The 22,800-nt window shown below is 52.1% G+C and overlaps 10 protein-coding genes across 10 annotated transcripts; 4 read left to right on the plus strand and 6 right to left on the minus strand.

The window, feature by feature from the left end:
- Positions 1-968: 968 nt before the first annotated feature.
- On the minus strand, positions 969-2,318 carry BDW70DRAFT_143200 (NAD(P)/FAD-dependent oxidoreductase). Its single transcript, XM_073738075.1, has one exon. It carries the CDS (start codon positions 2,237-2,239, stop codon positions 998-1,000), a length of 1,242 nt encoding a protein of 413 aa, XP_073592266.1. The 5' UTR covers positions 2,240-2,318; the 3' UTR covers positions 969-997.
- A 957-nt stretch (positions 2,319-3,275) lies between these two features.
- Positions 3,276-6,443, minus strand: BDW70DRAFT_171363 (terpene synthase family protein; the record flags this gene model as incomplete). The annotated part of the gene is made up of 6 exons (XM_073743197.1): positions 3,276-4,060; positions 4,121-4,817; positions 4,866-5,152; positions 5,211-5,316; positions 5,367-6,263; positions 6,429-6,443. The coding sequence occupies 6 exons, from the start codon at positions 6,441-6,443 to the stop codon at positions 3,276-3,278; spliced, it is 2,787 nt and encodes a 928-aa protein (XP_073592267.1).
- Positions 6,444-6,683: 240 nt separating this feature from the next.
- BDW70DRAFT_153302 (putative cytochrome P450 oxygenase) lies at positions 6,684-8,495 on the plus strand (the record flags this gene model as incomplete). Its single annotated transcript, XM_073739608.1, has 5 exons — positions 6,684-6,930; positions 6,998-7,857; positions 7,924-8,031; positions 8,089-8,255; positions 8,321-8,495. The coding sequence occupies 5 exons, from the start codon at positions 6,684-6,686 to the stop codon at positions 8,493-8,495; spliced, it is 1,557 nt and encodes a 518-aa protein (XP_073592268.1).
- Positions 8,496-9,438: 943 nt separating this feature from the next.
- On the plus strand, positions 9,439-10,251 carry BDW70DRAFT_153303 (sulfotransferase family protein; the record flags this gene model as incomplete). Its single annotated transcript, XM_073739609.1, has 1 exon — positions 9,439-10,251. The coding sequence occupies one exon, from the start codon at positions 9,439-9,441 to the stop codon at positions 10,249-10,251; it is 813 nt and encodes a 270-aa protein (XP_073592269.1).
- Positions 10,252-11,524: 1,273 nt separating this feature from the next.
- On the minus strand, positions 11,525-12,077 carry BDW70DRAFT_163488 (uncharacterized protein; the record flags this gene model as incomplete). The annotated part of the gene is made up of 2 exons (XM_073741306.1): positions 11,525-11,535; positions 11,612-12,077. 2 exons carry the CDS (start codon positions 12,075-12,077, stop codon positions 11,525-11,527), a joined length of 477 nt encoding a protein of 158 aa, XP_073592270.1.
- A 1,784-nt stretch (positions 12,078-13,861) lies between these two features.
- Positions 13,862-15,365, plus strand: BDW70DRAFT_153304 (uncharacterized protein; the record flags this gene model as incomplete). Its single annotated transcript, XM_073739610.1, has 2 exons — positions 13,862-14,330; positions 14,383-15,365. 2 exons carry the CDS (start codon positions 13,862-13,864, stop codon positions 15,363-15,365), a joined length of 1,452 nt encoding a protein of 483 aa, XP_073592271.1.
- Positions 15,366-15,550: 185 nt separating this feature from the next.
- On the minus strand, positions 15,551-17,209 carry BDW70DRAFT_111317 (FAD-binding oxidoreductase). Its single transcript, XM_073734542.1, has 3 exons — positions 17,066-17,209; positions 15,771-16,944; positions 15,551-15,704 (listed from the first exon to the last, which is right to left on the minus strand). The coding sequence occupies exons 1-3, from the start codon at positions 17,192-17,194 to the stop codon at positions 15,586-15,588; spliced, it is 1,422 nt and encodes a 473-aa protein (XP_073592272.1). The 5' UTR covers positions 17,195-17,209; the 3' UTR covers positions 15,551-15,585.
- A 213-nt stretch (positions 17,210-17,422) lies between these two features.
- On the minus strand, positions 17,423-18,462 carry BDW70DRAFT_143203 (MOSC domain-containing protein). The gene has a single exon (XM_073738076.1). It carries the CDS (start codon positions 18,122-18,124, stop codon positions 17,531-17,533), a length of 594 nt encoding a protein of 197 aa, XP_073592273.1. The 5' UTR covers positions 18,125-18,462; the 3' UTR covers positions 17,423-17,530.
- A 484-nt stretch (positions 18,463-18,946) lies between these two features.
- On the minus strand, positions 18,947-20,303 carry BDW70DRAFT_163492 (uncharacterized protein; the record flags this gene model as incomplete). The annotated part of the gene is made up of 4 exons (XM_073741307.1): positions 18,947-19,391; positions 19,485-19,837; positions 19,922-20,046; positions 20,108-20,303. 4 exons carry the CDS (start codon positions 20,301-20,303, stop codon positions 18,947-18,949), a joined length of 1,119 nt encoding a protein of 372 aa, XP_073592274.1.
- Positions 20,304-20,706: 403 nt separating this feature from the next.
- Positions 20,707-22,703, plus strand: BDW70DRAFT_111354 (uncharacterized protein). The gene is made up of 3 exons (XM_073734543.1): positions 20,707-21,174; positions 21,259-21,987; positions 22,046-22,703. The coding sequence occupies exons 1-3, from the start codon at positions 20,956-20,958 to the stop codon at positions 22,577-22,579; spliced, it is 1,482 nt and encodes a 493-aa protein (XP_073592275.1). The 5' UTR covers positions 20,707-20,955; the 3' UTR covers positions 22,580-22,703.
- Positions 22,704-22,800: the final 97 nt, after the last annotated feature.

Here is a 22,800-nt window from a genome sequence, read left to right on the forward strand (position 1 = left end):
CTCAACTCTAACGTCGCATTGTTTACCATGCCGTGCTTGTCACCCACATTTTTGATGTTTACATCGGGTTCGGCACCGCCTTGGACCCTTGGCAACACACTTACTGGAGCCTCATCCTCGCCCCCGAAACACCGTAGCCCTGCGGATCAAGGCGCACATTCTACCACGTTCCCGGCGGCCCAACGTCCGACGCACACTAATTGAAACAAACAAATCCTCAACGATCTGCGCCTCTTTTCTATTGACAAAATAGAGATGATCCCCGCTTCGGTTGCTGCAACAGTCCATACAATTGCACAGAACTCCTATCCGCAGCACTATCAGAGGTATATCGTCTCCGTGCTGACGCAGCTGGAACGCACTGAGTTTCTGGCGCGTGATTGTGCAGCGTACTATGCGCAGCTGGTTGAGAACTTGTTGTTCGTGAGGGCGTCTGGAGGGTCAGGTATGGAGGAGCATATTGCAGTTATCGAGTTCGTTAGTGTGGCTGGGTTGGCAGAGGTGCTGATTCGCAGTAGCCTGGAATACTGTACTTGCTTCAACAGTCTAGCCTTCTATCCGTGATATCGTACTTCCGCAGATGATGCTATCTTGCGGCTTAGCTACTTTGCCTCTTAACAGCCCTGGTCCTTTGCTTATCAGTAGGCTCCTCTCTTGAAACCACAAACGTTTCAGTTTAACTCTTATCTTATATAACACACAAGGGTCTAGGTATTGCACCTCCAATAAATTTCACCACCGGGGTTGAGTGCAAAATTAGTCGGAGATTCTCAGCCTCTTGCTTCGACAGCCGCTTTGAGGCAACATATTTCTATCCTGTCTGGATTACCAGCATCCTGCATTATCCATCACGATTTGGTATAGTAGAAAATTGGATTAAGTATTATAAGTTCTCTAACAAGTGATTTCAGAGCATCCTGGTCACTGGCCCCCATCCCAATCACTCACATCGTCGCCTTTAAGCGTTATTACCCTTTTCTTTTCCGGCTGAGCAATCTTACGTCTCCTTCGCCCACGGCTTTCCAGCCCAAATCCCCCCGGCCATGCTCAACCAATAATCCCGTCCCTTAATCAGCCAGACAAGAAAACTCGGCATCCTATACCCTTTGGCTGCCCCAACGCCCTTGCCCTTGCCAATGGGCACAAGATGCGTTTCAGTCTCATCAGCCTTGAACAGCCGATCGTCGCCGGGAACCGGTACTTCCGCCTCTACCAGTAAATCGCGCTTCAGGTTCGCGCACAGCACGGGAATCGCCTCCATAAGGATGTGGATTGCTGGTCGGGCGTAGTCGGACACATCACCCACCGCGTAAACGCGCGATCCGGCCTTGTCGACGCGCAAGGTCTGGGGGTTCGTAGACACCCGTCCGTCTGCCGACTTCAAGGTACCGTCGAGGAAACTTGTATTCGGGGTTGTGCCGTAGGCAGGGATATAAAGGTCTGCCTGCAGGGTCTCCCCATTGCTTAGCTTAACCTTTGTCATTGCCGTAAGTTGCTCCTCTTTCCCTGCCTTCACTGGAGTCACGCCCTCGACCTTGACGTTCTTGACGATTTCGACCCCAAACTTTGCCAGGTACCCCTCCGCGGTGCGGGCGATGGCTGGTCGTAACTGGGGCAGGATCTCTGACCCAGCGGTCACAACCACGATCCTCACTTTTGGCGCAGCCGATCTGGAACTAAACCAGCCAATCTTCCCATTCAAATGCTCACCGAGCTCACCCGCTGTCTCAATCCCCGTCGGGCCACCGCCAGCGATCACAATACGCTTCGCGGAAGGTAGGACGCCCCGGAATGATTTCCACTGGGCAGTCAACTCTGGTTTCCCGGCCGAGTTTAGACCGAATAAAGGCGAGGGCGTTGATGAGCCCGTCGCGATGACGAGAGCATGGTATTCAAGTTCGACTTCGGTGTCGGCGTCGAGTCGGTCGACGACCACCACGCGCCTCTCATGATCAAGCCACTTCGCGCGCCCATGGATGAATCGGAACCTCTCCCCGTACGGTTTGAACTGCGCCTCCAAGGAGACGAAGAGCTTCGACTGGTCAAAGTACGAGTCTGCGATCAGTGCCCGCGGAGCCGCAGGTCGGCATATCATCTCGCGCGAGCTGCTGACGATCACGACTTGGTACGATTCTGGCGAGGGAAGAGCTGGGAGGATGTGCTTGAGCGTATAATGGGCTGTCGAGATGCCCCCGTACGAGCCGCCCAGGATGAGGATTGTTTTCGTCTCGGGGGCCATGTTCGAACTCCTCCCTTTTGTTCTCAACCACGAAGATAGTTATTACTGTGAACGCCGATACAAGGTGGGAGGGATAGTGGCCTTCATAAATAAGCACCTATTTATGTTCTAGGAGAAGTTCGCGTAAGCAAGGCTTTGATTCGGTTCCGTTCTGGCTGACCTTGCGGTACGGACCAAACAGCGGCCGAGCTGCCGTGGCTGCGGTAGCCCTAGCCCCAGCTCTGCCTACTCCGGCCCGAAGGATCACAATGTGCTGTTCCTTATTAGTCACAATTAATAATCCGCTCCCTTTGTACAACGCGAGTTTGAATCATGTTTGGCTAAGCCTACCAAGCACAAGATTCCGAGTGCCGAGAATACGAGCACCAAGAATAGGTATTACCTTTCTAGGTAAGCAGTGTTACCTGAGTGTGCGAGGCAAGCAGGGTCTGTGGCTATTCGACGCCGTGTCTTCTCATCTCTTTCAGGAAGAGTAATAGTGAATAGTGCTAGAGAAATCTCCTAAAGCCCCCCTTTTTCCTAGGTTATTACTCTAGGAGGGCAGGGCATCTGCAGCTACGCCAAAATCTCCTCCGATGAGGGCGAACTTGAGTTTGTTGAGTGGCCTGATGATAGCGAAGCAATAAGGCTCCAAAGAGTGGCGCATAGCAGCCTTCCAAGAGAGTTGTTTGCAGGGTAGAGTCTCCAGGCCAGTGTCTATAAGATTTAAAAAGGGGCCATTTACACTGATTTGTTGCCACAAATTGATGTATATCTGCTTGCTTGTGAGGCAATTCACGCCCAATTGTTTTTATCTACGAAAACCTACCGTTCTTTATTTTAGGGCTTAGAGCGCCGTTCCAGGAACACAAGCATTCATCAAGGGCTGGCGGGAACCTCTTGTAAAATTTATATGGTCGGGTATGGAGTTTAATGAACATGTAACAAACAAGGCCATTTAGCTTCTCATAATCCATATAAGAGAACATATGCAGGAAAGTGGCCACTGGTAAGATAGCCTTTTCACATAGAGAGAGTCATCCCCTCTAGCGGCTGGTCATTTCGCCATCTTGGAGCCAAACCCATAATTTGCACACGCTTCATTATAAATTTCACAGCAACGGTAATACATCTGCAGGTACAGCGAGATCCTATGACGGCCGGATGCTTCCAGGAGCTGCGTCAAGTTGTCCAAGCACAGTAGAGCGTACTTGTGTTCAAAGTCCGCGAGCTGGACTAGCTGTGCCCACACATCACCATCCGGCCCGGTCTCGAGAAAGTCGGCCGAATTGAGGTTTGCTGCGAGTCTGTCTCGCTCAATGCTCCCAAGGTCGTTCCAAAGTCTGCCCTCTATGGACATCTGCCGCCATAACCTCTCGGCGAAATATTTTTCCTTGGCTGTGCGGAAGACATTTGAGTTATGGCCGATCTTGCAAATTAGGGACTTGGAGACGACGGCGCTTTTGACGTCGTGGACGGCACATGTGTGGAGCCAGGCGTAGAATGTTTGGCGGCTGTTGAGGGATTTGTGTGCTTTAGCTTGTTGTAGAGCAGCCAGCATTGCCATCTTGACTTCTTGCTTGAGATCGCATATGTCGTGGGAGCTGGCATTCGCCTGGAGGTTGTCTGCCAAAGCAAAACGCAGCCAGAGCCTTATGTTGTGCTGGATGTTAATGAGTTGAGTTCGAGTTTCTACATCATATCCAGAGATATCCGTTTCATACGGTGTCGCGTGGGAAGCGACATTGTTGCAAAAAGCTGTCTCGTGGCACGATTTATCGATATAGCCAGCTATAATGTCGGTAGCAGCATCCGGTAGGTTGAGCAAGGACTTCTCCATTTCTTCGTCCTCCTGAAATATCCCAACGGAAAGTTCGACCATGCTATAGATCACCGACGTACTGAGAAGATACTCGGGACGCGCGTTGTTGGCCAATGTCCAGAAGACGGCGGCATAATTGATATACTTGTCGCCGAGGGCTTTTCCGGTCGAAAAGATGTCCAACTTCTTCAACCTGCGGCTGAAGAGAATTCCCTCTATAACGGAAGCCTGGATCACCCACTTCGGTGTTTCTGTCTGAGATGGCAGTCGAGCAAAGTATGCTGTCAATTTTTGCAACGTCGGTGTTGACGTGTCGACGAGCTTATTTAGTGAATCGGCAGACACAAAGTCAGTAGCCTCAGCCTGCACTGCAGCCATGATGTACGAGTCCGACACAGTTGGTATGGCGTACAAGGTTTTGTCCAGCCAAAGCTGGTCATCTGTCTGAGACCGCTGGCTTTTAGTGAAAATAAACTGGATGCCTTTCCGGATGGCATTCTCGAGCTTGACCGATATTGCGTCAGTGAAGCTAAAGGATGTCACACTTTTCAGGATCAGTATAGCATACGCAGTCTCTTCAGCAGAGTTCGAGCTCCCCCAGGATCCGTCTTGATTTTGGGTGCGCAATGTTCGGATCAGGGCCTGAAACAACGTGATGGGAAGTTGGAAATTCATCAGTTCGTCAGGCAATGCAGCCAGGTGCCCTTCGCTCCAGCGATGAATATAAGACATCAGGCCCTCGCACATCAGCATCGTTGGATAATAAGGAGAGATATTCTAGCATTCACTAAGCAGAATCCTTTCCGGGGACAGAGCTCAACATACCCATTTGTCTTGTACCATTCGGTCACAGTGGAACCATGCCTCGCAGAGGTAGCGGATGCATTTTTCGATTTGTGATTGGTAGCGACCATCGTCTGAGAGCAACACCAGTGCAGTCAGGACATTGGCATTGGTGCTTACGCTCGTGTGCGTTTCGTATAGGTATGTCGTAAAATGATGTTCTCCTTCGAATCGATCAATCAACGTTTGCGGCGAATAGCGCCTTCCCCGGAGATGAAGAGCTATCAAGGCCTTCGCCGTGTCGTCTGCATCAGGGCATGCCTTGGGAACTGCAAACTCAGAGCAGGTCACCAAAATAGATTGACGCTTTGCTGGAGGTAATCGTACCGAAGCCCACAAGCCCATGTACCTTGATTTCGTCTTCAATTTGCTTGTCCATTTGCCGTAGGCTACTGCTTATTTTGATGTCATGCTGTGAAAGATTCGTTGTGACCTTGCTGAATTAGCATTTGATCATGCCCACACCAAGCAAGGAAAGCCTACCCAGGCCCACTCAAATACCGTGGTTGGGTATCCCGCAGCCACGAGCCCTGAGCCCTGACCGGCTCCGTTGGAGATTGCATGCTGAATATATTCCTCGGCCTCGTCATCCCACACGGGGTTGTACATGAGATATGCTGCTGTTGCAGAGGGTGATGCCAACATGCTGCCAAGCACTTTATGATGGCCCAGAGCTCTAAAGTCAATCTTCCCAACCATGGCTTCTAAGGAATGCAAAAGAGATGATTGGGGGCCGTTGAAGATGGTATCCAAGTTGATCTTGGATAGTTTCTTGGACTTCAACTTGGTCAAGTGGGTCCGCTCAAAGTCAAAGATGTGCCCTTCTGCTTCGAGAAGATCCAAAAGTGTTGGTAGTCGAAGTTCCAGGCCAACAGTCAAGGTACTAGTTGCTAGCAAGTCGTTTAGGCATACCAAAGCTGTATCTAGCCATCCTCTGGCCTTGAGGATCCTCGAGGTGAGCTCACTCTGAGATTCAGTTGCACTCAGTTCTCTTGCATGCTTCTGTAATGCAAGAAGAGCTGTCAGAGTGCTAGCAATGGAATCCAGATTTGAATTTGTCCCACCCCAACTGCCACAAGGGAGCTGGTGCTGTAGTAGAGCCTGAAAAGCAGCCGGAAATGCCCAAATAGACTTGCCCTCTTCAGTAGGCTTTCTGACCATTGATACCCAAGCGGTGTCGTATATGTTGCCAGACATTGTACCTAAACCGTAGGTCGGATGATACGACTCCGCGAAGCGCTCGAACAAGGCTCGTCGCTTCACGTCGACAAGTCTAGCCACTGAATTGTGATCCATCATGGATCCCATATTTAATTGAGAATACTCTCGTGAAGATGGGTGTGAACTATCGGTAAATGGCTGAAAGGCGGTTTGAATGGACTCATATGTATGGATTTGGCCATGTTTAAATCATCAGTACAAGTCTGGATCGTCTTTGACAGCGGTTAGCGTATGACATTCCCTTATCCTTTTACTACACTTGCAAGACGCAGAAAACAAGTTTTCTTGCAACATGGTGCTGTTCAACTTCATGTGATCACATACACCCCTAAAGCACATGATGCACGATTCATCACAGGCACCGGTCGTATTCGAGATAACCCGCAGATGCTATTTCTGTATCACACCTAGCAAGTAATCATACATAATAATACTGTTTTTACAGCAGCAACGGTGGTGAGGGGGAGGTAGTAGCACTGTGCTTTACGTTGAGTGTATCTAGAGGTTTAGGAATCTATCTTTCCTCATCTTCTGGGATACATAGCACTCTTTTTGCGTTCTATACTCTCCTCTTAGACCATGGATCAAATACTCGCAGTCACAGTCTCCGCTTTGGATTCTGCCTCGGAACGACTCACCGTGTCTATCCCAATGCTCTTAATACTTGGCTTGGTGGTACGGACTATATACCGTCTATATTTTGATCCGCTACACCACATACCGGGCCCTAAGCTGGCAGCAATCACTCACCTCTACGAGTTCTATCACGATGTCATCCGGGGGGGTTTGTTTATATGGGAAATAGAGAAGATGCACCGGGAATACGGTACCGTCAATCGACAAATAACCGCTATCCGTAAGCTGTCCATATTAGCTTACGATTTATCTTACAGGACCCATAGTGCGGATCAACCCCCGTGAAGTCCATATCAAGGACTCATACTTTTATGAGGAGATCTACGCGCCAGCCAGCGGGGGAAGACGAGACAAGGACCGGCAAGCCGTCGAGATATTCAGCTCCCCTACCGCAATGGTTGCAACGGTTAACCACGACACGCACCGCATACGCAGGAAACTACTCACCTCCTTCTTTTCCAGACGGTCAATCGAGCGGCTCGAACCTGTTGTCCATGAGTCACTCTCAAAGTTCCTAGATAGCCTTGTCGCAGCCTACAAGGAAGACACCGTGGTGGACCTTATTGACAGACTCCAGGGGTTGACAGGCGACGTGATTACACAATATGCGTACGGGAACAGCTATGGGCTCCAGGAGCCCCAAAATATCGGTCGCGGAATCACAAAGGTGGTCCAAGAGGGAACGACCCAAATCCACTTGCACCGGTTTTTCCCCTTCTTCGAGCGCCTTCTGCGAGTCGTACCAAAGTGGTTCATGGCCCAGATGCTGCCAGCCAGAGCGGCGATATACGACCTGTTGGATGGGGTAAGAGAACAGTCAATTGAGGCGCTTCAACAGAGGGATATGTCCGCGCCTCCGAAGAAGACAACCATGTTCCATGCCCTAACTGCGCCAGAAGTACCCCCGGAAGAACGTACATTGCAACGCCTCCAGGATGAGGGATTAGTTCTGTTCGCGGCGGGCACAGAGACCACGGCAACCACTTTGGGCGTGGCTCTATTTCACATTATTAAAAATAAAGAGGTCCATCGAAAACTGCGCAATGAGCTTGATCAAGAACTGCCAACTCCGCAAGCCGGGACAACATGGCGTCAGCTTGAAAAGTTGCCATATCTGGTATGTGCCGTTCATTGCTTGCAGTGATCGTTCAGTTTGTTCTGTTCTTTGGCTAATTTTGTACAGAATGCTACTATCCACGAAGCCCTCCGCTGTTCCGGTCTCACTATGCGACAACAAAGAATTGCTCCGACAGAGGTAGTAAAATACAAGAATTATGCCATTCCACCTGGAGTATGTTACGTTCTTTCCCAGGATTCTCATCATAACCCCTAACCAGCCAATACATAGACTCCCATCAGCATGATTTCCCATTTCGTGAATATGGATCCAGACATCTTCGACGATCCCCAGACATTCAACCCTGAACGCTGGATACTCGCGGCCGAAAAGAACCAAAATCTCTCTAGATTTCTTGTGACATTTGGCAAGGGCAACCGGAACTGTATAGGCATGAAGTAGGTCGAATCATCAATTGATTGCAGAAGAGATATTAGTCCTCTGCTAACTCTGATACGTCCAGTCTGGCCTATGCCGAATTATACAATACCCTAGCAGCTGTTGTCCGTCGATTCGATCTGGAGCTATATCAGACCACTGAGGAGAATATTCGCTTCGTGCGAGACATGCTGCTGCCGCGCAGCACAAATGGCCCTTGGAAAGTCCGCGTGAAGGTTGTTGGTATCCGCGAGGAATAGTGGCCAGGCTTCCCTTTGCACAATTACCTCTGGCAACCGATTCCTCGGCGTCGCATCGAAGGCCTGGTTTGAGGACTCCAAGCATTCAGAACTTTCTTTGATTGTTGTCACTTCAGCTCTATATGAATATGGAATAAAGATCGAATCGAATGCAAATCAGTTTTTCAAGCACAAAAACATTTCGAAAGCAGACTGCACCCATTCAACAGGTCCACGTCAATCTCTTACTTATAATAGCTATAGTGCCAGGAACTCAATTAACCAAATATAAGGCACCGACAATGGTACGCCAGGTGCAGGGAAGCCAATAGAACACTCATAGTGCTGTAAGTACGGTATTTCAGAATCCTTGACAGGTATGGTCATTTCAGCGTCGGGCGAGGTATTGCTTTTTGAGTGTGTTTCACTATCTAGCAACACAGCGAACTATGATCTACCTTCAATACTTGATGATTTGGTGATCTAATGCGGTGACGAGGCGCTGTGGAACGTGTCAAACACATACTCCGCTCTCTCTTGCTTTTTTTTTCTCACCTTTTCTTTTCTTCCCGGCATCACAAATGGTTAAAGGATAAGGTAGTTCATGGCCTTCGTAAGCCTAGCAGCGCAACAGTTTAACTGGAGCACGAAATAGTCACGTATGTGATCGACAAACCCATGCATCTCAGTATTCGCGAGCAGTTTGGCATTCTGTCTCTCCTGAGAGAGGTTGTGTAAGCTAGGGATACCCTGAGCACGGGGTACGAAGCATTTTCACACTTACTGGTGCGACAACCCAATACAGGACTGGGTCAGCACTGCACTCTCGCAGAGAGAACCTAGCTCACATTGCGAAAGCCGTATTAAATTCATTGTGTTCTCTATACGGGGTCCATCTCCTCATCTCGTTTATAGATCATCTCTCCCACGAAAAGCAAGCCCAAACAACAACAACAACAAAAGTATGGGTCAAACGGCCTCCGTTCCCAAGCCAGGAACTCAGATCCAAGTCATTGGCGCCGGGCTGCCTCGCACTGGGACCACGTCCTTCAGCGCCGCTCTGGCTATCCTCCTCGACAGCCCGGTCTACCACATCAACACCCAGATAACCGCCGGACACACCGCCGAGATAAAAGCATGGATTCGTATCCTCCGCGCTTGGGTCAATGGCGACCACAGCGCCGTCTTGTCCCTGCTTAGATATCGTCTTACGGGCTACGCAGCCGTCACCGACACCCCGGGCTGTCAGCTTATCCCAGAACTACTAGAGCTCTACCCATACGCCAAGGTCATCTGTACCGTGCGGGACCCGGAAGCGTGGGAGAGGAGCATGATGCAGGCTCATGGCATGACGGTCCTTTGGTTCCTCAGAATCCTTCTCCTCCCGCAACCAGGGATGAGGCATTTCGTAGACTTCACCTGGTTGGTGCGACGCCTGTGGAGCGGTCGGTATGCGAACGGTCGGCGGTTGAACTCGGTGAAGAACGTGCGCGAGACGCTGCCCACTCGAGAGACGTATGCGCGACATCTGGCGTGGCTAAGGGAGGTTGTCCCCACGGACCGGCTGGTGATGTTCGACGTGAGAGAGGGCTGGGGGCCGCTGTGTGAAGCTCTTGGAAAAGAGCTTCCTCCTAGTGATGTACCCTTTCCGCACGAGAATGATTCAGCGGGGATTGAGCAAACGGCTAGATATCACATCCGGAGAGCTTTGATATGCTGGGCGGGCATTTTTGCTGTGGCTGGATTTGCGATTATTGTAGGGTTTACAAGGCGATAAGGGCCTGCCATTTCGCGAACCATCAAAATCGCGATGCTAATTCTGTATTAGCTGGAGTACGATCTGCCAATGCATTGCTAGGTTCTCTTGCGAAGAACCGCCAGCTTATTGACCTCATACATGTTTCGTACGTATACCTGACGCCGTCTCCTGCCTACTACGAAGACAGTCCTTGCAAACGAAGTGTAGTACAAACTCTTCTAAGGACCTCGAGGCAATTGGGACAACAGGGTTAGTAGAGTGACGCAGGGGTAGAAGTCCTATTGGGTAGAGCAATAAACAACCAGTCGGCAGTTGCGGAGATAACGGCTCTTTCAGCCCTTCTTAAAATTGGTGCTGATTGATCAGATGCACAAAATCGGCCGATCCAGGCAGTCTGTGCATGAATGTCTCGTTCTAGATCATACTCCAGAGTTTTTGTAGGGTAAGATGCCAAATCAGTGGCCCGCCTTTCATGCACAGGACATGTGCCCAGGAGCTAGAGTCAAACTCAAATAATTGCACGGAATACCATACCTTCCCCTTGGCCAGCAGTGTCAACCTGCGAGATAATACTCCGTATAACAGAGACGAGCCGCTACCTTTTAAATATAGTGTCCCTGGTCTATAACAATTCGTAGCTTAATAACTTCAGAAAGTTCCAACACTCCAACTGATTTAGCGTTACTGGGGCAAAGAGGTGGCAGGCGCCAAAACACGTCACCTACAGCTCGTCCCCAATATAGACTATACAATGCATTTTTTTACGTCATATTCTCCTGCCGACTGTGCTTCCATAACGGAGAGTGATAAGTCACAGCATGTACGGCTGACACCGTCGACCATTCCCCGACTGTCACGTCACCAACTCGTCCTACTTTATGACCAGGGCTGGGGGGAATGCAACTCGTCCAAATATGGTTCATAGCACGGTATCTTCAAGAATCAGAGCCGGATTCCAAGGAAGTCAATTCAGCAACCGAAACTTATGACCGACTGCCTCCGGCTCTCCTCAAAAGGATACGCTCTTGGTTAAGTCAAAACAACCAAAAGTTCCGGTCAACCTGGATAGCACCTTTTGAGCGAACTGTGGTATTCGTCATTATATAAGTCGACGCAGACATCCCTTTGCTCATAGACAGGGCACAAGGCAAGAAACTAGTATACACATCATAAGTCGTAACATACTATACAGTACTATACAGTTGGAATCTCCGATAAAGTACAGACGGCAGAAGATAAAGGTGCACCTCAAATAGAGAGGGTTTTCGATAGTACCCGGAACACCTGGGACTTAGTGGTGGCCTACACGAGTGAATAGTAAACTCATTAGCTAACCTGGCATCCAGCTGCATCCGTGCTGAAGGAGAGGTACACTTACGGCCAAGCGGTTTTGCTCTCTTCGAGATATCCCTGGCTTCCTTTTGCTTGAACTTGGCGAGTCGCGCCTCCTCCTTCGCATCCCGCTCCAACTCCCTCACGTTAGTCCTCGCCTCCTGGACCGCCAACCGGCTTGCACGGAGAGCTTGGTCCGCAGCTCGCTCCGCCTCCTCAGCGTGTATAACGCGTTCCCTCGCAGCGATAATGGATGGATCTTCAGTGTGCTTGCTTCGGAAGAGGCCGTGGCCGCGGCTGCTGTGGCTACTATGGCCGTAGTTGCTCGTACCGTATCCGCGTCTGGTAGAGCCTGTCCTGGCGCCGGCGCTGGAGGAGCTATACCCGCTAGAATGGGAGCTGCGGTGGCCGAAGAGCCCGCCAGATTTGCGGTGCGTGTGGGTATGTGTGTTTGGGTCGTCGATGCTTGAGCGGGAGGAGCTTGACATGGAGTCGCGGCGGAAGAGTGGCATTGTGGTGGTTGATCAGAGTTGACTAAAAAAAAGTATACTTGGATAAGTGTGGTAGAAAGAAATGTAGATGTAGAGTCGCTACGGCTTTTGATATATGGAATCAATTAAGTGTACTAGCGAGGGACCATTGCTGTCAGGGAGAGCTATATAGACGAACATCCTTTCTGACGTCACGGGTCACAATCCTCAGTATATACCAGATCACAGCATTGTCTATGGTGTTGATGTCGCTTAACTGCAATGACGTTGGCTCGAGTGCCGGGGTGGCAAATGACTGCTGCCAACGGCAAGAGATCGCCCATAAGTCAAGTGCATTAATCCCCCATCAACTGCGATTGGACCCGGCCTCACCAATAGAGAGAAAGCTCGCCTGCCACTGATGGAATCTCGGATTTCAAGTGGTGAAGCTGCCATCATCGTGAGAGGTTGCGGTCAGCGACATTAACAATTATTGCTGCATCAGTCCTTAACGACCGACTTATGTCGTCGGTCAACATCTAGGGCAAGCTACGCTTTCGTCACATCTGACGTCGTTGCTGGGCCGACGAGTTTGGAACCTAATAGCCAAGTAATTCTGTGTGGTGGGCGACAGTGTTTAGTATTGTACTGAGAGAGTCTGGTCTTGAAGCATTCAACGCGAGAATCAACTGGATTTTGGATTACACTGGAGTAGATGTATTATACGCACGTCATGGTCCCCAGAGTGGAGCGTATACACCCGGAAAGCAGGGCTAGGGCTCCCGCTTCTCGTATAAACTGCCAAATTGGTCTGTAGCGGTAAGTCCGTCAGCTTCAGATAGATAGGTGTAAACCGGGCCTCATTATTGCTTTGAAGCAATGCTTCTTAGATAGTTCCGGTTACTGAAGTTTCTACCGCTCTTTCTCTCAAAATTCAACGGGATCGCGATATGCTTCTCTCAAATACTGCCATCATTTCGCGTGGCGTAAAGCTATAAGCACAGCCACCCAGTGGTGCCAGTTGGCTTGTGGATATCGATTATAGAGATTATATCGCGAAAATGTACCGCTAAGTTGAAAAGGCGTCATGACTACCAGATTAGTCTCAGACAGTCATATTTCCAAGCTGACAGATTTCTATCTAAGAGCTCGTAGCGTGTATTTCTGATTTCTTTTGTTCTCTTTTCCTTTTCGGAAGAATTTCTCGTGCCGAATCCAGCATGGTCTCGAGATGCCTTCCCCTATCATTCCTCTTGAGTGAACAGTAGAAACAAAACAACCATGCCTTAGGCTGGCCGTCTGACCGATCCTGTGACAGTCTCTTCTGGCTTCCGCCGACAGTCGCGCTTGTGAGCTATATTTAGGTAGCCTGGGGCCGTACAGCGTGCTAGCCGCATCCTCTATCATCACCCAGCACTGCCCTCTGGCGCCCAAATTAGCGTATTAATCTACTGTGCTTCCTTCTTACTCGCATGGGGATTCTCTTGCTTTGTTCGGTGGACGCATGGATCGAGCCGCTCCGAGACTGCGCCTCTTCTGCACCAAGCAGGGCTGAGGGCGATAACAGCGAGGGAATGATAGGCGATAGGCTCGGTATATTCATTTCACAGCCTCGTGGCTTCATGCCAGAATATTGGCGCTTTCTTGCCCCGTACCGCAACTCTGAATTCTGCATAGTATCGCGCCTGCTGCAGACCTAGATTAGCGATGCCTACAAAAGTATATGTCTCGTCTTCTCCCCACAGAAAAACCAAGACATTCTTTGATCCTTGACACTTCCTCTCACGGTTGCTTCATAGGGGACTATACATATACCTCAAAGGAAGATGGACGCATCTGCCCCCCTACCTTCCACGGAAGGATCGCACACAGCAACTATCGAGACCCCCCAGGCACCTGAGCCCCCACGAGCATTTTACTGGGACTTCCACCATATCCGCCTCGACTTCCCGCCCGATGGCGTGAGCCAGGTCATCGTCTTTGAATACTGGAGCTGGAACGGCGATTCAAACACCACCTCCAAGCCGTCACAGGTCGTCCGCCGAGTGGACGAGTACAAACAGGACCAGATCGTCCAGCGCCTGCACGAACCCATCCCTCTGCACGAACGCCGTCTCCCGACGTCAGGGTTCCAGCTTGCGGTCGTACCATGCTCGCAGCAGGCGATACCACAACTAGGGAGTGCGACGCTAGGCGCGATCAACGAGGCGCTGGGCTTGCCGAATCACCACCATCATTATAGCTCTGTGCGGTCTGGTGCGATCGGGCTGTTCCAAATGCCTGATGAGGGATGGCGTACGTTTATCCGAGTTGATTTTACCTTAACTATGTGCTGATGGAAAGACAGTATTCGCCCGGCCCCGTGCCCCTGACTTCTCCTCGATCACGACGATGCTCCGCTATACCCCAGCAACGAACATTACCCGCGGGGTCTTCTACTTCGATCCTCTCTTCCCGCAGCTCTACAACATCATCGGTGAGTTCGAGATGTGCCCACATCCGCTCCTCCTCCCGCTTCTGGCGTGCGAACTCACACTGGATGTGAACGTCAACCATCTGGAGCGGTACCAAACGTCGCTGGAACAGATGGAGGGGGCGACGGGGTACGGCGTGCTCAACGAGAGGCAAGATAACTTCCTCGACCACAGGATGCTCGTGAAGCAGCTGAGTAAAGCGAGGAGCGGGGTCCACCTCGCCCTTGCAACGCTGCACTCAACGCGGTGGTGTGTCGAGTTTATTCTGAAGAAGATCGACTGGGTGGATGAGCGGCTGACGCCGGAAACACGGGACAGGCTCAAGAATCTGAATACAGGTGGACATATGCAAGGAGATGCGTCGGGGGCGCTCCGTGAGCGCGCGGAGTTCGTCTCGAGCACGATCGAACATGCGGTGTTGCGCGGGGGAGTCAAGGAGAGACTCGAAGGACAGCATTCCACGCTCTTTAACCTCATTACACAGAACGACAGCCTGCTCAGTACAAGTATCGCGCAGGATTCGCGCGAAATTGCCGCGGCGAGTAAGCGCGACAGCTCGAGTATGAAGATCATTGCGTTCTTGACGACCTTCTTTCTTCCTGCTACGTTCGTTGCCGTATGTCCAACAGCCTCCTGGGCGGAAACAATAGCTGACCAGTCGCTAGACATTCTTCTCCATGCCCCTTTTCGATTGGGAAAAGCCAAGTATCAACCACGTTGCAACGCGCCATTTCTGGGTCTTCTGGGCGCTTGCTGGTCCTCTTACACTGACCACGATGGCCGGGATTGTGGCCTGGGCGGTTTGGCATACGAAGAATACAAGAAATACGGAGAAAAAGGAAAGACTGAACTTTAGCCAGGCGATCGCCGACGAGGCGATGAATCTGAAAAGGGCGGCTACGATGCGGAGTATGCAGGAAGGTGGTGGGTATGTGGATAAGCCTGCCCTGGATGCAGTCTGATGTTGACCGGGTGTATACTTGCATACTATGTGGTTTACGAGTCTTACGAGTCCATGACCAAGATGTAGTTTATAGATATGTCCAATAATAGATGAGATACCCACTCAAGTTACCCTAATCCAGCGTGATCGGATGCATCTTCCTAAACACATTCGTGGGATCGTACTTCGCCTTGAGCGCTTTTAGCCGCGGCAGGTTCTCGCCGTAGATGTTGCCCACCACCGCGTCGCCGGCTGCCGGTCAGCACCGATTGGTTAGCAATGTCGGTCGGTATGTTAGAGGCGAAGGGAAAGACTCACGCTCAGCATAATTGATGTACTGCGGCACACCGGCCTTCCCAGTCGCATCGCGATTCGCGTCCGTCTCTTTCTCGAGCACGTCCTTCCATCGCTCCTGCACCTCCCTCGCCCAAGCCCGGTGCTCGAGATCCTTAGTCGCATCGGACCAGCGCAGCGTGATGATCCCGTTCTGCGTCGTGCCGCGCGACGCAAACGCCGTTGCTGCCCGGGGCACAGAGACGGTCTTGGTCATGTCGTAGAACTCGAGTAGCAGTGCGCTCGCGGCCAAATCGGGATCGGATTTGACCTTGGTTGTAAACTCTTCCAGCATCGCCTTCGCGAACTGCGGCGACAGCGGCGGGTTGAAGAAGACACCTTTGAAACTCTTGCGGTCGCCGTAGGTCGCCATGGGATTTTGCAGGCTGTTCATCTGGCTGTACGGGATCATGGAGACGGTGTTGGCGATGGGCGAGAGGCCGAGCAGGTCAGCGAACCGGGCCTCGCCTTCGGCCTGCGTGCCGTTGTAGAAGACGAGCACATTGACCATCGGGGTGGGCGCGCCAGGCGGTTCGGCGAAAATACAGATCGCGCCGGACCGCGGGTCCGGCTTCTCGAGGAGCAGCGCGTTCAGGATCTCGACCACGCGCTCGACCTTGTCGGGCGTGTACGCCAGGATCCCCGCGTACACGGGCTCGCGCTGCTCGTGCGCCTGGAAGGTGAAGCTCGTCACGATGCCGAAGTTGTACCCGGCGCCCCTGAGCGCCCAGAAGAGGTCGCTGTTTTCGGTCTCGCTTGCGATGACGGTCTCACCGTTCGCCAGGACGACAGTCGCAGAGACCAGATTATCGATCGTCAGCCCGTACTGCCCGCTCAGCCAGCCATACCCGCCCCCCAGCGTCAGCCCGCCGACGCCTGTGTGGTTGACAGTTCCGCCGACGGCCGCGAGGCCGTACGCGGCGGCAGTCTCGTCGACGTCTTTCCAGACGGCGCCGCCGCCGACAGTAACGGTTTTCTTCTCAATATCGACCGAGACGCCGTTCATGCGCGAAAGGTCAATCACCAATCCGCCGGCCGATGAAGACGTGCCCGAAACCGAGTGTCCGCCGCATTTGACGGCGAGGTCGATCTTGTGTTCTTGGACCCATTTGAGCGCGGTTTGGATATCGGCGGTTTCGGTCGGTTGAATAACGATTCCCTGGCCCGGTGTTTAGTTTAGATGCTGCTTAGATGCTGCTGTGATATGAGAAGGGAGGGGGAGGGGAGAATGAGAAAATATTCTTAAAATATTCATGAGGGGTTCGAGTCAGGGAACGCACAGCTTCTTTGCGCCCGGTATCAGACCATCTCCGCAGGGAGTCCAGGTACCCCTCGTCGCCGGGCGTGAAGACCAGCGAGCTGGTGAGGGCAGTGCGGAGGGAGGAAAGGGCGGCGGGTGGGACGGACATCTTTGTCTCTCTGACGGGTTTTTGCACTGGAATGAGTTGGAACGAAGGATTCTTATTAAGGTTATCGTATCAGGCAGACGTTCTTCAGCTGATTAGTGACCGGAGGGGTAGCGGGGTACTTACGCCCCGTATCGTAAAGTGGAGCTGGGCTCGGCAGTGTATTCTACTGGATTTGGATGGAGTTTCAGGATTTGCTAGGATAGAGCACTGTTATTGAGGTAAAATCGGTAAGAATTTGCCAATTAGTTAGACATTGGTAGCTTGGACCTCTTCATCCTATGTACGAATTTCCCCATAGCCAGGACTCCCTGATTCTACCATGGTAGGAGGGTCCACCTACACAGGACCGAGAGGTACATGTTTTTCTGGCCTTACAACCACAATACTCATCCCAGCCCTAACTTCTCCACCAACCTTGACGGTGCTCATAACCCCCGCCAGCCGCGCGGTGATCTCTCTCTTTGCATTGCGGACCAGGAACCGCTCCTGCAATCCAGGACAAAATCTATTGATCTGCGCGCAGGGGTTTCTCAGCCCTGTCAGGACGAGAACAGGCCCGTCGTCGCCTCCTCCGTCACCGTCAGTGACAAACCGCAACTCTGTCCCAACAGGAAGACCCAGTAGATCCACTCCTTTGGTCGTGATATTCTGTCCGAGGGCGCCGGGTGACAATAATCTTGACTTCTCTTCTGAAGATAGTCCGTCTGAGACCCGTTGCAAGATTTCGAGCGGCATCAGATGCGCCTGTCGCAGGTTCGCTGGAGCCGGTCTGATGTGCAGCCTGGATCGGTGCTGGACTGTCGTGCCTGCGTGGCAGTCGCCCTGGACGCCATAGTTTGCGATCAGGGTTAGGCTTGATGCGGGCGATTTGGAGAAGGTATGAGCTTTGCCGGTGGAGAGGGAGAGGACGCGAGGGCGGCTGTCTGCCATTTCGCTTCCTGTAATGGAGAGTGAGATGCTAATCGACGCGAAGGTAAGTACTGTAAGAAACCGCGATGGCTAGACAAATCGAGCGGGCGGAATCGAGCGGGCGACATTGAGGAATGCGGGCAGAGTCTAGTCGTTATGAAGGGCGAGAACGGTCTAGACATGCCTCAGGCAGCGATGCAGATGCGCCTGCTGATCCAAGCGCTCTGGACCCTCGTATTCGTGGTTGAGTCTGAGATTTTATTCGTCTTATCAATCAACGTTATTACAGGGAGTCGCTGACTGGTCGAGGATAGCTCACATGATTTATACCGTACAGGTCCTGTGGAGGAGCTCACCTCTATCCTTGGCGGGTGCTCTATAGAGCTCTTGCATAGAGCTCTGCATTGCTGATGGCCAGGGTAAGTACGGGTGAGCGAACCTGGCTCAGCAGATTTGAGCAGGGTACGGGAATTATTGCAGTGCTGTTTCATGACCTGAGCTGTTGTTAGTGCATGATCGAGTTGGAAATGTTGTTGAAGAATACTCTTTCAAAGGCATAACCGGGTTGCCTGAGCGAGTTCGTTACATCTTGTAAGAGAAAAAAAAAATAGAGAGAGGAAAAAAGGAAAATATCTATCAATTATTTTTCTGAGCTCCTCTGGATGGTCTGCTTGGAGTTGGCCAAATCGTAAGGCAACACCAGCAGAATTTGAATAAGCCTCAAATGGTTTAAGGGGATGATGGCCCGTCTTCTTCGTTCTTGTCTACGACGAATTATACCAAACATTAGCCCCGAGACTTAAGCAAAACGACCAATCCACACATTGAGCAAAATAAACCAAATCAACTCAGTATCCGCTCCATGCTCCCCGTTCTCACCACGCTAACTTCAAACGATCGCTCCACCGAGATGTCCTTAAGGTTGCTGCCTTCCTCGCTCTCGCCGCTCCGCTTACCACTGCCAGTGCTCTGTTGCAGAGAATGCAGCCGATACTCATGCTTTCCCATACTCCCGTCCGGTCTGAACTTATCGGCCGAGCCGAGCGGCGTTTTTTGCAGCCCTGCACTCCGCGAACGCGTCCGAGAGCGCGAGCGGAACGACCACAGCGACAGCCGAGGAAGGTATGTGGCGATCAGGCGCTTGAAGCGCATCGCGCAGGCGCAAATAATGCCGAGGTTTACTTCGACGATCGACCAGACGCCCAGGATGGCTTGCGTCCAGGTTGAGTCGGGCGTGTGCCTGAGGCGGATGACGTAGGGCAGGCGGGCGATGGAGCAGACGATCACACTACGTACCACACATTAGCATCGATTTGAGTCGTCTTGGAGGCCAAGTCTGTGCATTTGATAGCTAAAGGTAGAAAGATAGGGGAAAACGCACCCTGATCCCAGCGCAAGCAAGCAGCCCACGGTGACTTTCTGCTTCATCTGCAGTTGCAGATTATGGATTGTTGGTATGGGCAGCGAGATCACGATCAGGTCAGAGGAGATGTTAAGCACCGCACCCGAGAGCGCGACGTTTTCGAGACACTGCAGCGTCCCATCTTTGAGAGGGGAGCAGGGGCCGCCCGTGATGATGCATAGAGCTAGGGTGTATGCGAATATGAAGACGGCGGTGCCGACGACAGCGACGCGGTAGACGAAGGCCGGGTTAATGCGGTAGAGAACTGAGAGGATGGCGAGCTTGCTGATGGCGGGGCAGATAAGGTAGCAGATTGTGTTGGGGAGGAGGGCCTGGAGAGCGCTGTTAGATTTTTGATTCCTAACCATATGGGGTTGGGTGGAGACGAGGTGGTATATGGCAGGTCCACTACGTACCTTATTCAACTCAGTCAGCTGCGCAAGACTAACGTCCCACATGTGCTTGCCCCAACCGTTCCTGAACAGGTCGAGCATGGTGACGAAGTAAGCGAGGCCGACGCCATACGAGACCGTGATGGTCACTATCCAGTATGAGCGTTCAGAGCAAATGGAATGGAACGGAGCGAATGCCCGCCACTATACCTAGGTCGAGCTCGACTTTCTGCGTCAGCTTCAATGCCTGGAAATATCTCAGGCTGATAAAGAGTGTCGCGAAGAAATATGTGATTGCAAAGGCGATAATCGTCCCTATCTGCAAGTAGTTGTACGGCCCCTCGAACTGGGGGATATGCCCGGCCGGCGGTTCCATTCCCGGGGTAGTGGTGAGATCCATGTCCATGTCGATAACGATTTGAGTCTATGAACATGCGTTCATCTCTTGCTTGTTGCACAATGGCATGCATGGAGCGGGCGCCACGGCGCATTTTATTAGCTCCTTGAGTTGAAGTGTCCATTCCCTCGGTTAGGGGAGTAGAGACTCTGGAGAGAGAAAGAGAGAGCAAACAGACATCAGATGCCGCGATCAACATGTCACATTGGCTTCGCCGCCAATAGAGAACAAAACGACTTTGCAGTAGATCCACCACGGCCGAGATCCCTGTCAGTGGATTCAGCCTAGACTCGCATGGCAACGCTGCGTCCAATCGTGCTCGTTCTGCGCGCTAACGGCACCCCTAGCGCTCCGTCAATAGCGACGGTTCTGACAAGGTCAGACTGCTAAAAAGTACGCTAACATTCAACCGGCACTGGACTCTCCAAGTTCCAAGTTCGAGCCGGAAAATAAGGATCGAACTGGCCACATAGCCGGCGTGTGGCAGGCCTCGGCGAAAGACCTATGCTAGCTAGACTGTGACTTCGGACCTTCAGTGCAGAATGGCGCTGCAAAAACACATAAGTACGAACCCTCTCCCCGGGCTAATTCCTGCAGAGACGAGGCATGGCCAGTTTTTGAGAACGCTCTGAATTCGACACGTCTGAAACTGGGTAGCGCGATGAACTGGTTCTTTGGACGTGTGCCCGCAGAGGCAGCCCCTGGTGACCGGATCTTGCCACTGCACTTTTTCGAGAACAGCCTGCTTGTACAGGGAAACAACATGGCAGTCTCGCTTGTTTTTGACGCCGTTTTGGATCCGTCAATTCTGCGGACTTCATTGGAGGGTCTGGTGAAGCGAGAAGGCTGGCAGAGGTTAGGAGGGCGGCTGCGGAAGAATGTATGGCTCTATCCTCCCGCCGTATCCAATGCACTGAATCAGGCTTCTATTGGCACCGGCCTTGATCTAAACTGACGTGTCTAGGCCTCTGGCAAAATTGAATGGCACATCCCGTCCGAGTTCAACCCTGAAAGACCGGCTATTTCCTTCGCGCATGTCGACCACGGCATTCCAGCCTCACAACACCCGGCCGCATCGCGCATCCCGAAACCAAGCCCTAACCCGGCAATCGTCGGTGACCCTGACGCATTGGAGAGTCTGGCTTGGGAGCCGGGATACACGCCCAACGGGATAAACGACTACCTCACTTCGGACCGCCCGGTTCTCGGCCTGCGCGTGAACAGCTTCACAAACAAGACCGTCGTGACGCTACAATGGCAGCATGTTGCTTTTGATGCGCTGGGCATGCAGTACGTCGTCGAAGGATGGAGCGCTATGCTCTGGGGAAAAGGCGACAGCATCCCGACTCCGGTCTCGCCCGAATCAGATCCGTTTGACGTGCTTGGGACGGGAGCGCGGCCGACGACGGAAAAACACATCCTCACAGATAGGAAGGTCGGTTGGGGCGGGATCCTCAAATGGGGACTCGGATATGGAGTCGACATGCTGCTGCGCGCAAAAGAGAATCGTATGGTCTGCGTTCCGGAGAGTTACTGGCGGCCGCAGATGGAGAGGGCGTTGCAGGAGTTGCGGGAGGAGGCTCGGTCTACCGGCGCAGACGAGAGCCGGATCTTCCTGACGGAGAACGATATCGTCACGGCGTGGATACTGCGATGTGTGATTGGGCAGGCGGCCATGAGCCCGGATAGGACGGTGAGTGCCGCCACAGGTGCCGTATCGCCCCATGTCTAGCAGATGCTGATAACGGCAGGTCGCGGCATCCATCGCCATGTCGCTTCGCAAAGCCTTCGAAGGCGATCTCATCCCCCCATCAGCGGAACATCCCTACGTCGGCAACGCGTTTGGCTGGTCCAATGTTCTCGTTACAGCAGGCGAGGTGACATCAAAGCCACTCAGCTGGCTGGCGCGGCAGGTCCGCAAAGCAATTAACGAGCAAGGAACCCGCGCGCAGCACGAGGCATACTACGAGATGGTACGGATGTCCGGGACGGGCTTGCCCATCGTGATCATGGGCGACGGGGGCATGGCGCAGGTCGGGTTCTCGAACTGGGCCAAGGCCGGACTGTTCGATCTCGACTTTGCACCAGCGAGGACGGACAGCAAAGGCGAGGCTTGTAGACCGTCATATGTCCAGGAGAATCACGGGCCTGTTAAGCCGGCCGACGGATTCTTTATCCTCGGGAAGGATGGAAAGGGGAATTACTGGACTTCGGCGTGTAAGGTGAAGGGGACGTGGGAGAAGTTCGAGCAACAGATGAAGAAGGATTTCGAAGTTTCATCATGAATTTTTCTAAATGAGGTCATCGGCTACCTGATTGATACCCTCATCAGACTGGTACTCTGCAGTTTTCTGTACTTCACACGGCCCAGATTGAGTCTCGGTGTCTGGACGACCCATACTCGCAAGCCCTTTTCCGCGGCTGTAAAAGAGCACTGATCCAATGAAGAAGAACAGAAACAAACGAAGGGAAAAGATATCATATAACTAATACTTGAGTCTAGGGT

The sequence above is a fragment of the Aspergillus foveolatus genome, assembly GCF_047715535.1.
Source record: "Aspergillus foveolatus strain CBS 279.81 unplaced genomic scaffold BDW70scaffold_71, whole genome shotgun sequence".
NCBI classification, from domain to species: domain Eukaryota; kingdom Fungi; phylum Ascomycota; class Eurotiomycetes; order Eurotiales; family Aspergillaceae; genus Aspergillus; species Aspergillus foveolatus.